This window comes from Trichechus manatus, unplaced genomic scaffold (genome assembly GCF_000243295.1).
Source record: "Trichechus manatus latirostris isolate Lorelei unplaced genomic scaffold, TriManLat1.0 scaffold00026, whole genome shotgun sequence".
NCBI classification, from domain to species: Eukaryota; Metazoa; Chordata; class Mammalia; order Sirenia; family Trichechidae; genus Trichechus; species Trichechus manatus.
In genome coordinates, this window is record NW_004443962.1 from 12,244,963 (window position 1) to 12,258,311 (window position 13,349).

The 13,349-nt window shown below is 42.4% G+C and overlaps 1 protein-coding gene across 1 annotated transcript in view; it reads left to right on the forward strand.

Moving 5' to 3' along the window:
- HGD (homogentisate 1,2-dioxygenase) overlaps positions 1-13,349 on the forward strand; it is a 54,648-nt gene that overhangs the window by 17,054 nt on the left and 24,245 nt on the right. Inside the window, exons 4-7 of the mRNA XM_004373728.2 lie at positions 7,959-8,018; positions 10,175-10,266; positions 11,916-11,950; positions 12,771-12,850. Coding sequence (XP_004373785.1) covers positions 7,959-8,018; positions 10,175-10,266; positions 11,916-11,950; positions 12,771-12,850 — 267 coding nt within the window. The remainder of the gene's footprint in view (positions 1-7,958; positions 8,019-10,174; positions 10,267-11,915; positions 11,951-12,770; positions 12,851-13,349) is intronic.

Below are 13,349 nucleotides of genomic sequence, written 5' to 3' on the forward strand. Positions count from 1 at the left end.
TTTCTTTCCTTCCAGTCTTTTTCTTTGTACACATATGTAAATAAATGTCCTGAGGACCCATCCATCAAAAGTAACTGAAAATGACTCCAATCTTTACTTTACTTCTCCTGAAAACATTAGAGTGTCCAATATATGACCTACAGCAACTTTTCTTTTTAAATCCTCTTTCCCCAATTTCTCCTAGACTCCAACCCTCTCAATCCTAGAGTTTTTTCTCACCTCAACTCTACCCTTCCCAAAGCTCCCCAGGCCTTGTCACCACTGGTTCATGGCTTGCTTCTTCATCCCCTTATCTTCTGCCTCTAGGAAATGACACTTGCTGTGTAGATCTAACTTCACCCAACATAACTTCAGCCCAAAGCTTGGCATGACCTGGTGGACTGCATTACAGGAAGGCAGTTCCACTGCACTGAGGTTTGGAAGCCATTCGGGGCTACCTTCATTGAGGAAACCTCATATACACTCTATCACCCACTTCATCTCCCTCTCACCATCTTCCCCATCTCCCAGATTTTACTTTTTTAAATTTAATAAATATCATTCATTCCCATGACTTTGACTATGACCTCGCTGCAAAATGATTTACAAATCTCTCCCCCAAATTCAAAACTCACATTGGATATTACCATGTGTTCCTACTGAAGCTATCATAATCCCATCCAAACTATCTTCTCCTCCTGACTTTCCTAGCTCTGTTAGTGACACACCATTCTTTCTTTCATACACCCAGGTTTGAGTTCTCTGAGTCATCTTCGAGACCTTCCTGCCCTTCTCCCTAAAGGGGAGAATTGAATTAGGTGCCAAGTCCACTGAACAGTGACTTCCGAGTTTTCATGTGCATAGGAGTTTCCAGGGGGGACTTTTGAAAATGCAGATTCTCCAGCCTCACCGCTGGAGACTCTAATTAAGTAGATATGAGGTGATACCCAGGAGTCTCTCCAGATGATTCATGCAGGTTAGCCCTGGACCATATTTTAAGAAATACTACTGTAGAGTTTGCTTCCAAGATGTCTTTGATATCTGTTCTCTCCTTCCTGTTCTCATTTCTGTCTGGCTCAGGCCTCATTTTCTCTCACCTGGACTATTATAATGGCCTCCTAACTGATCCATGTATTTTACCCCCTCTATCTCATATCTGGGGCCCTGGTGGCACAGTGGTTAAGCATTTGGCTGCTGACCAAAAGGTTGGCAGTTCGAATCCACTAGCCACTCCTTGGAAACCCTATGGGGCAGTTCTACTCTGTCCTACAGGGTCGCTATGAGTCAAAATCAACTCAAGTGGCAATGAGTTTTTTGTTTTTGTTTTTGATATCTCATGTTCTGCTGCAAGATTCAGCTTGCTAAATCATCAGATCTAAAAATTTTTAAATCCCACTGTCTTAGTTATCTAGTGCTGCTGTAACAAATACAAGTGGATGGCTTTAACAAACAGACATTTATTCTCTTACAGTCTAGGAAGCTAGAAGTCCAAATTCAGGATGCCAGCTCCAGGGGAAGGCTTTCTTCCTCTGCTGGCCCTGGAGGAATGTCTTTGTCATCAATCTTCCCTGGTCAAGGAGCTTCTCAGTGCAGGAAACCCAGGTCCAAAGGACATGCTATTCTCCTGCCTTTTGTTTCTTGGTGGTATTAGGTCCCCCATGTCTCTCTACTGGCTTCTCTCTTTTATATCTCAAAAGAGATTGACTTAAAACGCAACCTAATCTTGTAGATTGAGTCCTGCCTCATTAACATAACTGCCGCTAATCCTAGTTCATCAACAGCATACAGATAGGATTTACAACACATAGGAAATCACATCAGATGACAAAATGGTGAATAATCACACAATACTGGGAATCATGGCCTACCCAAGTTGACACACATTTTTGGGGGACACAATTCAATCCATAACACCGACTATTATCTCTCATTTCCCAGCCAATCAAGTGCAGGCTCCTGAGACAGGAGATCAAGAGCCCTAGTTTACTGTTGCTACTGATTGCCTTTCAAATCCTCTACTCATTTCTGTGGCCCCTACTTACAGCCCAAAATGGAACCTTCATCATTCCGGGGCAATATCCTAAATTCTTCATGCTTGATGCTTTATGCTCTTTCATCTACCTGGAGTTTTCCCTTCTTCCCTCACAAATATCTACTCATCCATAATTTAAGACTCCTCATAAATATCATTTTCTTCATTAACCCTTTAAATATTTCTCAGGGTATTTGAGAGTAAGAGCCATGTCTCCATCATCTCCATTTAACCTATAGTGCCCAGCACCATGCTTTTTTCCAAATTGTAGAATCCTAAGTACTTGTTGAGTTGACTCTCTGATAGCTTGAATCCCATCATCCTATAAATAGACTAGATTGCATTTCCCTGAATGCATTAATTGGACTTTGCCAACACAGCAGTGCAGACTGCTCTGTTCAACCCTTTTGGACAGCTGGTTGGCTTTTCTTGCAGTATATCTCCATCAACTTACATTTCACTCCTTGGAAAGATGTTGGCACTGTGTGAAAACCTAATTATTTCCTTGTGTGTGTGTGTGTCTTTTTTTTCCTGTATAAAATATTAAATAGGCCTTATGCCAGGATTTATACCTGGGGAGTATCCCTGTTTACATTTCTCTTCCAAAGTCATTTCCATATATCCCTTTCTTCGCTTTCCTATCAGTAAGTGTCCACACTTATAGTATCTTCTGTACACTATGCCATGTTAACCTCCATCACCTAGCATAAAACCTTGGACAGAGAGGTTCAATAAATATTGTTTGAATAAATTAGTTTAAAAAGATTGGACAAGAATGCTGACCCTGAAGGACCTTAGCAGGGTTCAGGTCCCAGGATTCAGACATACCCAGGGCCAGAGCAAGTCAGCACTGGAGGAGCAGTAAACAAGGGTCAGATTGGAAGGGCAAGTGCAAGGTCATTAAAAGGAGCAAAGCCTGGGTTCAGTAGCCAAGGAGATCAGGAATAGTTTGGGAAGAGATAAAGACAGAATGAGGCCAAAGGGCACCGAGTGTAGGTTAGTAGGCATGGTCTGGTAGAAAGTTGGCCTCAGTTCTTAGCAGAGAAAATTTAACTTCTCTAATCCATCAGTTCTTACTTCTAAATTAAGATGATAATAATCATAGGAGCCTCAGAGAGTTGTGAGAATTAATTATCATCCAACAAATGTTTACTGAGTGACTATGTGTGCCAGGCCCTGTGCTAGGTGTTTAGTAATGTATGTAACCTGTTGCTGTCGAGTCGATTCCAACTCATAGCGACCCTATAGGACAGAGTAGAACTGCCCCATAGGGTTTCCAAGGAGCACCTGGAGGATTCGAACTGCTGACCGTTTGGTTAGCAGCTGTAGCTATTAACCACTCTGCCACCAGAGTTTCCAATATATGTAAAGCCGTTAGCAAATAGCATGGCACCCAGTAAGTGTCAGCCAGCTGAGTTCAAGGCAAGGTCAAATGGGAATCCAGGTTTCCATCCATGATAAAATGTCACCCTAGTCCCATGACTGTAATTTTGTAGCCTCATGGAAGACTTCTGAAAGTCTAAATAAATTACAGTGACTTGGATTCTCCTTATCTATACTCTTGCCTATTACTTCAAAGAACTACAGATGGTCACTCAAAGCCTGATTTTTCTTCACATAAACCATGTTGCCTTTTTCTTCAAATTGTTAGATTTGCTGAAGAAGTCAGTGAGCCTCTGTATTAGTTTATCCACCCCTACTTTCCCTAGTCTGGATTGAAACTCACCACTTTGGATTACCCTGGGCCTCTCCTAGCCATAGCTTCTACTAACAATTGTTCATCCATTGCGATCACTATTTCACCTACAAATTACTTCAAAATTCTTGTATAGATGATATTGACTTCTAATGATATGCCTCCCTCTAGCCAGTCAATGTTGTTGAGACCATCCAATTCATCCAAATCTAGCTGAATCCGAGGCAATTTTGGCGGCAATCTCAGTAAATCAAAAAATCTCAGTATTAAAGGGATACTTGGACCATCCAGCCCATCTCACTGTCTTCTGACTTTGGAAATAGCGAAGCCAATTCTATGATGTTTCCTTTTCATCTCTGAGCATGCGTTTTTGCATCTTGATCACTAAATTTTGCCCCTGATTCTCTGTCTTCCTCCTTTGGTAATTTTAAAGAATTTTTAATTCTAATTTTGGACTCATTTGAAGATGCTTTTCAAATTATTTTTGACCACCCCATTTCTAGTAAGTAAAGGCTTATTTTCCAGTATAGTTTTCAGAATACAGCTTTAAAATATGTGAAGCAAAAACTGATAGAAAGAAAGGAGAAAAAGACAAATCTACAATTATAGTTGGAGACTTCAACACCCTTCTCTCGACAATTGATAGAACAACTTAGAAAATCAGCAACAATATAGAAGAATGGAAGGTTTCACACATGAAGAATATGCTTACATTTTTATAAATAATCTTTGGACTTTAGAAACACCTGTCAACTTACTATTGTCTGAAAAGGTCATTTTGACTTCCAAAAATCTCACAAATTTCCTTTAGTCTTATTCTTTGAAATATTAGCAATGTTCTCAGTGCCTTATATATATTCATTCATTCAATCATTACACAAATATTAATTAATATCTACTATAGTGAAGAAATTGCATTGAAACTACAATTGATTTCATTCTTTTTGAAATGTTTAATAATTCGATTTTATATGGAGGAGTTATTTAGTAATAACATAGAGTACGAATTTAAAAACTGTGAAAATTATAGGACTAAGTGACTTAACAAACATCCTTTACTACTCTCAGAAATTCTTCTCTGAAGAGAACTATGGAATTATAATTCTCACCAGCACCCCATTGTCACATGTGAGGAAGAAAACACAATCCAGAGAGAGAACATGACTTGCCTGAGGTCACAGAGGAAATGGGAACAGAGGCAGGACCAGAACCCAGGTCTCCTGGCTCAGCCCAGTGCACTGCCCCTTTGGTCTGGCCTTGGATCTGAGAGTTACTGCTCCACAGCTTGCAATTAAGCTGAGCATCTAGCCTTAGCAGGAAATTTTCCTACCCTTCACTCCATGGACTTTTCCTGTTTATCCTCTTCCCAAATCTCCCTCCTCACATTCACTAAGATAATCACACCAGAGCTCCTGACCAAAATCTCTTGCCTGAGGATCAAAAACTAGCTTCCTCTCATTGGGTACTTGGTTTATGACAGCCACTCTGGAGTCTTTATTGTCCTCCATGATACTCTGAATCTATATATACCTGTCCTCTATGATAAACCTGTAATCTGCTGCCATCAGCCCCAACAGATAAATTACTCCTCTTCCTAAACCATCTCTGCCTTTTGAAGGGAATAAATATATATTTTTTTGTATATGTATAATATATATATAGCATTAGAGAAGGTTCTTCAAAGCCATTGCCTTATTCAGGATGTGGGTCCAATTGAAGGTGTACACTCTATATCATTATGTGGATGCCCTTTTACCCACCACCCCAGGCTCTGTCCTCATGACTTGAGGTCTAATGTTCTACAGACCTTGGAAGACCAACGAGCAAACCTGGTTAAGCTATCAGACTCCCTAGTTCAGTCTTTCCCACCTACAGAAGATATACTTCTTCTCTGGGGGCGAGGACTTTATTTCTGTCCACAACAGGTATTTTAACTCCAGGAATGTGTACAAAGGTGTTGTCCTCAGTGCAACAGACCAGATAGTGCTATCCCTGCTACTTGGGTATCTTTCTCTCTCTCTTTTTCTCCTTTTTCCTTCCTTCTTTTCTTCTGTCTCTCTCTCTCTCTCTCTTCCCTTATATTTGTAAATACTTAGACTTATATTATTTAAATATCCTTGCTATTAGTTATGGCATTGCCACTGCTACATCTGGCCCGAAATGCCACAATTTAGTTGATTAATTGATTGGTTGGTTGGTTGGTTGATTGGATAGACTTTTCTGAACATGATTCTAGGTTTCGCAATACAAAAATCACAGACTCTCTCTCTCTGGAGTGTGCTGATTCTCAAACACTAGTTGCACATTAGAATCACCAGGAGAGCTTTTATAAAATACTGATGCCTGGGCCCCACCGTCACAGATTCTGACTTAATTTGGTCTTGAGTCTCAAAGACTCTCCAGAATTTCTGGATAGAGTTAAAAGGTTTCCTAGCCAATCACTGATCTGATAATCTCTTCCCTTCCATTGGGAAATCTATAATGATGACTCTTCTTGGAACTAAGATCCTAAGTAATAGCATCTTCAGACAATCTTCCTGGGATATACAAACTCTGCACTGCTCTTAAAGAGGGAAGCAGCAAGTAATGGTTAGTAGTAGACTAGAGCCTCCCCTCAAAGAGCCAGGAGTGCTTACCTGTGGCCTTGCCTGACGTCAGGGAAATATCCTTCTAGGTCAGTGGCCTCAACCAGGGGCAATTTGCCCCCCAAGTGACATTTGGCAATGTTTGGAAGCATTTTTGGTGATAATTTGGGAGGTGCTACTGGCATTTAGTGGGTAGACTTTAGGGATGCTGCTAAACATCCTACAATGTACAGGAAAGCCCCAACAGCAAAGAATTATCTGGCACAAAATGTCAACAGTGCTTAGGACAAGAAACCCCTTCCAAGATCCTTGCTCAGAGTCCCTGGGTGGTGCAAATAGTTAAGCATTCAACTACTAGCCAAAATGTGGGCGGTTCAAACCCACCCAGAGGTGCCTCGGAAGATAAGCCTGGCCATTTGCTTCTGTAAGGTCACAGCCTTGAAAACCCTATGGAACAGTTCAGCTCTGCACACGTGGGGTCGCCATGAGTCAGAATCGACGGCAACTACCAACAAAGTCCTTGCTCTCAGTTTCCCCCACCTTCCCCAGGAAACCTCTTCCTTAATGGAATTAATCCTAAAGCTTTTCTTTCCTTCTGATGCATGATTTTAACAATGTTTTTCAAATCAACGTTTTACATCCTTTCTAAGTAGTCCTAGAATGTGATATCCTGCTTTGCTTTTAAGTAATAAAGGCTGTCACCTATCTGTGTCAGAGAGGCAAAATAATCCTAGAGGCACCTGTTCCACCTGCTGCTTCCTTTCCCTGCTGGCTTCCTCCCTGAAATCCAGAATGAGCTGAGCCCCATCACCTGGTGGAGGCCCTGCCCAGCCTGCCTTGACCAGGTGCTGCAGCCAATGGAGCCACAGCCACACGTGGGGTACAGGTCACTCTGGGAGATGCGTCCCGAGGCTGCTAGGCTTATCAGCTGCCAGCCGGCTCGGTCAGGCCTGCTGCCTAGTTGATTAATAAGTTCTGGGCTGATACTTCTAGTAGGAGCTGAGCCTGCTGATTTTCCTGCCCACTTCCTTAGATCATTTCATATTGAAATTAAAGATTGTTGTGATTTAAACTGAACCGACAGGCAGCCTGGCGACAAACTCGGAGTTTGGTTAAGCTACTGCACCCAGTACAGCATTTCCCAAATCCAGTCTCTGCTGGGGGCTTTTTCTTTCTCTTAAGGAAATAATTCAAAACTCCAAGGGCTGGAAGTAGAAGCAGAAGCTTCCCCTCCAGTGTCAGGAGCCCACACAGAGAGGCTGGCATGGCAGGAAAGAGAGCGGATTATAAATAGCGTGAAAAGCAGTCTCAGTCAAAACTCACCGATCTTCTGGGCAAAATGTTAAAAGAAACAAACAGCGTCTAACCAAGGAAGCAATGAATAGAAGGATGATTTTTTTTTTTTTTAAATTTATAATTTAAAGTGCTAAGGAACAAAAATGGTTTATATACATACAGGTTTAAACTCATACACACACAGAAGCTGACAAAGCCCTTTATGGAAATGATGGATAATTATCACTTTCAAAATAACAAAATCACAAACAGAGCCTCATGGAGGTAGCAACTGTCCTTCTTCCTCCCTGTAATTGATGCTCTTTATTGAGAAGGTCTATAGTCTCCCCCGTGAAATAACTTCTCTGTATGTGTGATGCTTTTTTTCCAGCTTAGATGGAAACCATTCGAGATTCCAAAAGCATCTCAGAAGAAAGTGGACTTTATGGACGTAAGTCGGTGCTATTCACACCCTCCTGCTGCCCTCCTCTCTTCTGCGGTGAGGGATCCAACCATCTGCAGGTTGAGTGCCAAGCAGAACCAGCCTCAGAGGGAGGCACGGAGACAAAACCACCTGCCTACGCTTTGGTGGCTAGCCGAGCGATGTCTTACTTACAGGCACCATATGGCCCCTGATACCAAAGGGCACTCAGGCGCTGTTTACAACATCTCAGCGAGGCCAGTGGACATGAGACATTCACCTACCTCAAGTTCCTTTGCTTTTGGCTAGGACAGGGGCTCTTAACCTTTCTCACTCCGTGGACCCTTTGATATTCTGGTGAAGCCAGTGTTTTTAAAGGCATAAGTTATGTAAAATTACAAAGAAGCGAACTGTATTGAAATATGATTACCAAAATATTAAAAAAAAATGTTTGGTTTGGTTTATAGTATAGGAGCCCTGATGGTGCAGTGGTTAAGCACTCAGCGACTAATCAAAAGGTTGGCAGTTCGAACCTACTAACTGCTTTGTGGGAGAAAGACGTGGCAGTCAACTTCTGTAAAGAGGACAGCCCAGGAAATCCTATGGGGCAGTTCTTCTCTCTCCCACAGGGTCATTATGTGTTGCAATCAACTCGATGGCAACATGTTTTCCCGCGTCCCCTTTGGTTTATAAACAGATCTAATAGCTATGAGCATGAATGATATTTGGAGACATCTGCAACAGTACCTGTGATGCAAAAATATCTATGATTGCTATCAGTTACAAAGTTACAAAAACCCATTGCTGTCGAGTCGATTCCGACTCATAGTAACCCTATAGACAGAGTGGAACTGCACCATAAAGTTTCCAGGGAGCAGCTGGTAGATTCGAACTCCTGATCTTTTGGTTAGCAGCCAAGTTCTTAACCACTGCACCACCAGGGCTCCATACAAGGTTATAGGCACTGCTAATTGACTACTGTCATTGAAGGAAGTGAAAAATTTCTATCAAAGATTAGTGAAAACTATATATACAATTTTTTTCCCATCCAAGTTCATGGAACCTCTGGAATGGACCTCTGGGCTAGAATATAATAACATCAACTCAGGGTGGCCACTCTAGTTAGCACAACTAATTAGAAGCTCTTCTTGGTAGTTATAGGTGTTGGGAGTGTTAGAATACCTGTTCCCAGAGCAAGGAGTATGTGGGGGAGGGCAGGAGGGAGCTTCAAGGATGTGGGACTCAAAGAGGCCATTGGAAGATTCTGCAGACCAACCCTAGCTCATGGCTTACTTAGAGACGGTCCAGGTGCCCAGCCATGGGCCCAATTGTTTGGATCATCTTTAAGTTCTTACCAGCATTTAGTGCTGTGTAGACTCACTTAAATAAAAAGTTCCCCACCCTGCGTGAATTATGAGTATCTGGAGGAACAGAAGCCCCTCCCTTTGGGCTCTCCATCTACAGGTTTGGGGCTGATGGCTGTTTTGAGAAGGTCCGTCTGTTAAAGTTCTTAGATGTGGATAATCTGATCATACAGCAGGGATAATTATAGTCAGAATGCTTTTCTCTGCCCTGGAGAGGTTAGAACTAACCTTATTCATAAGCAGAGGTATCTACATGTGGGGTGTATTTGAGGGGCATTAACTGACCCCTGATGTTACAAAATTCCTCTCCAAACCTCCTAAAACCAAACCAAACCCATTGCTGCCGAGTCCATTCTGACTCATAGCAACCGTATAGCACAGGGTAGAACTGCCCCACAAGGTTTCCAAGGAGTGACTGGTAGATGTGAACTGCCAACCTTTTTTTGGTTAGCAGTCGAGCTCTTAACTATTATGCCACCACGCTGCCTGACCTCACCTCCATCAGAACCTCTCCTTTGGGTTGATCTTAGGCATCAAGCTGAAAAAATGCCAAGTATGAGTTAATGCACTACAGGGTCATCTGGTGTAGCCATTGAGACAATTGAGATTTAGGGCCATGGCTGGCAACTAACCTGAGCCACCACCTGCCAAATTTAAGTCAGTAAATTCCAGGTTCCCCAGAGGCAGCCTGGATCCCAAATGTCCCATTGGTCCCAAAGGGAAGACCCTAGTGGAACCCTGTCTCTCAGGGCCCAGAGCGAGGGCTGGCCTCTGTAGCAGTACTCACATTCACGCCTCCCTCTCATACGTGGTCTCTCCCAGGGTCTGCACACCTTGTGTGGAGCTGGAGACATGAGGTCTAACAACGGGCTTGCCATCCACATTTATCTCTGCAACACCTCGATGGTCGACAGGTAAGGGTTCCAGTGCTGGGGCGGGGCAGTCCCATTCCCCAAGGGCTGTTGACCAGAGGGTAAAGGCCAGGTCTTGCTCTTGTAAAGTCACACATACATACACATTGTTTTTATTGATGTCCCCCCACCTCAGAGTAATGTTGATATATATTTATAATGATGATAAAGGAGCATTTCTATCTTAACCAATTCTCGTGAGGTAAACAAGAATGTCACATAACAATGCAAACAGTAATGAGAGGATAGGGCCCTGGAATGCAGGCGTAGTCCAAGAGGCATTTTGACTTTAACTAGATTTGGATCAGAATATCCTTAATTCTAAGGTTCTCCAGGGCTGTTCTTGAGTCCAGAGTCACACTGCAGGAGCAGCCACTAGGGCCACCCGTTGGTGGCAGGTCAAGCTGACAGATTGGCTTCCGCTAATAGCTTTGTGTAAATTCAAAATTCCTACAGAGAGGAGCTTGTATGCTGGCTTTTATTTTTTTAAATAAAAAATCCATATAAATGGCACTTATGCCTTTTCTTTGGATAGCAGAATATCATATTAGCTTTGCATAATACCTCTGGAGCCAGACTGTTCATATCCAAAGCCCAACTCCACTCTCTCTGGCTGAAAGACCTTGGGGAAGGTGTTTAATGTCCCTGAGCCACACGCACTGTGAAGTGTACACAGCTCAGAGCCTGGCCCAGAGCAAGTGCTCAACAAATGTTACTTATTATCACCTTCACTCAGAGGGTCCAAGTTCTCCAAAGTCTCTGCAGTGCTTTGTTGTTGTTATTATTCTTCCTATCCAAACCATACGAGTTCTTTCAAACACTGTCCCTATTCCACATTCACATTCTTTTTCTCAATTTTTTATTTTGTATTTGTTTGTCTGTTTTAATGAGAATGTTGGCGGGACTCTCCCTTCTCTCACTCTTCAGCCTCTATTGGTGATCGCGAATTGCTTTTAAGGAAGCTACTCAGTTCTTCCCTCACTGATTTAAGGCAGAGATTTTAAAAACTAAGATTCAAGAAACCAGAGGAGACTCTGAGAAGCCTCTCAAACTCTGGAAATTAGAGATTTGATAAATAGGCCCCCTGGGCCTTCTTCCAAACTTTACTAAAAATGTGGAATGAATCAGGGCTAAGATCACAGCCCTATGACAAGGCACTGGAGACCTCTCTTTGGGCCCAACCTATCTTCAGCCACTGGTCCCTTTCTCCACTTGAGACACACTGGCCTTCATCAGTTCTTTCAACCTGCCATGTGGCCTCCTGCCTTGGAGCATTGGCACATGCTGTTCCTCCTGTCTCGAATGATCCCCCTCCCTCAACTGTAGTTAATTTCTTCATGTCTCAGGTCATATGTCACTTCTTCAGGGAAGCTTTTGCTGCCTCTCTGGATTACATCAAGTCCCCTATTCTTTCAGTCCTCTGAACTTGTCTTTCATAGTGCTGTAACAGTTTGCCAGAATAGTTTTGTAATTATTTGATTGCTGTCTGACTCCCCACTTACTCTAAGCTCCATGAGGGCAGAGTCTATTTTGTTCTCCGTTTTATACCCAGCACTGTAAGCACTAAACAGTAATTTGTGCAATGAATTAATTTGTCTAGGTAGTGTTAAAATGGAAAATCTCAGGAATTGCTCTCTACTTTTATCTTTCAGGTGCTTTTACAATTCAGATGGGGACTTCTTAATTGGTGAGTTCTGGAGATTTCAGACCCCTTCACGGTTAATTGATCCCTAGTCACAAGCTGCTTTTTAATTTCATACATATTCTTCCTTCAGCCTCCAATCTGTCTCATTTCATTTAGTACAATCTATAGACTGAGGTCTAGAGACCATAGGTGGTCCAGAAAAGATTTCTAGTGTACCCCAAAACCACAACTCTATTTCCTGGTCTCTCTGTCTTTCCCCATCTCTGCTGGGCCTTTCTGATATGGGAGATATGGGCAGCTGAAAAGAAATGAACAGTAATACTAAGATGCAATTAACTTCATAAGATAATTCCATTTGTCTTCAAAATCACCCAAGAAAAAACCACTCTGTCATTGATACCTGCAATTTAAATACAATTTTTTAAAACCATCTATAGTGCAGTATCTATTAGAGATGGCTCTTGTCTGCCCATTCTATTTCATGGTTTTAATATTGATATTTTGGAATCAACATTTTGGTGCAGACTTCAGACATGTGAATGCCAGCCTCCCACGGGAACCATCAGAAATGGGTGATTTTCCATCCTATTTCTGTTTCCCTTTTTGGTCAATCCACAGAACTGTGTCTATACAAGCTCCTTACTTGGCAACCAAAAGAGTGGAGCCAATTTTTTTTACTCATGTTATTCTAGATAGTTAACCTAAATTGTCAGAATATACAATATAAATTTTCCCATGAGACTCAATCAAGCTCTTTTCATTTGGAATGTAAAAGCAAATACGGCCCTTAAGCGTTTTACTCTTCATAAAATGGTCCTCACACAGAAAGCTTTCCTCACCACTGCCCTGTCTGTTGTGTCAGCTCCCCAGAAAGGGAAGCTTCTCATTTACACCGAGTTTGGCAAGATGCTTGTGCAGCCCAATGAGATCTGCGTCATTCAGGTTGGTGATGTGTCCCCTTCTCCTCCCTGCCTCTTCCTAATTTGGCTTAAGTGAAACTGAAGCAATCAGATGTTGCAGCTGCTACTATTTCCAACTCTAAAATTTTTCTGTCATGCCTGGGCAATGGGGAGGGAGTTTGAGTTATACAGAAGGCTCCGCGTGGAGAAGGGTAAGCAGGCTTGGGTGCTGGGTTTGTTTTAAAATAGCAAACACTTCCAAAGCACAAAGTACTGTCAATTCACTTCCTCAAAGATTTATACACTCTAGAGTAGGCTCTGTTTCCATGCAGAGGGGACGAGTAAGGCAGTGAAGGTGAATTTCTTCCATGGACCGAATGAGAGGTTAGACTAGAATTGGCTTGGGTCATAGATGTAATTAAGAGTTGAGTTTTTCTTTCTAGCTCATCTTTGAGCTGGTCGCTTGTGGAGGCAAGCAGAGCTTTACTTTTGCATGTGGGGCTGGACGTGGCTTTGGGGCAGCTTCTTTATAACTACAGGTA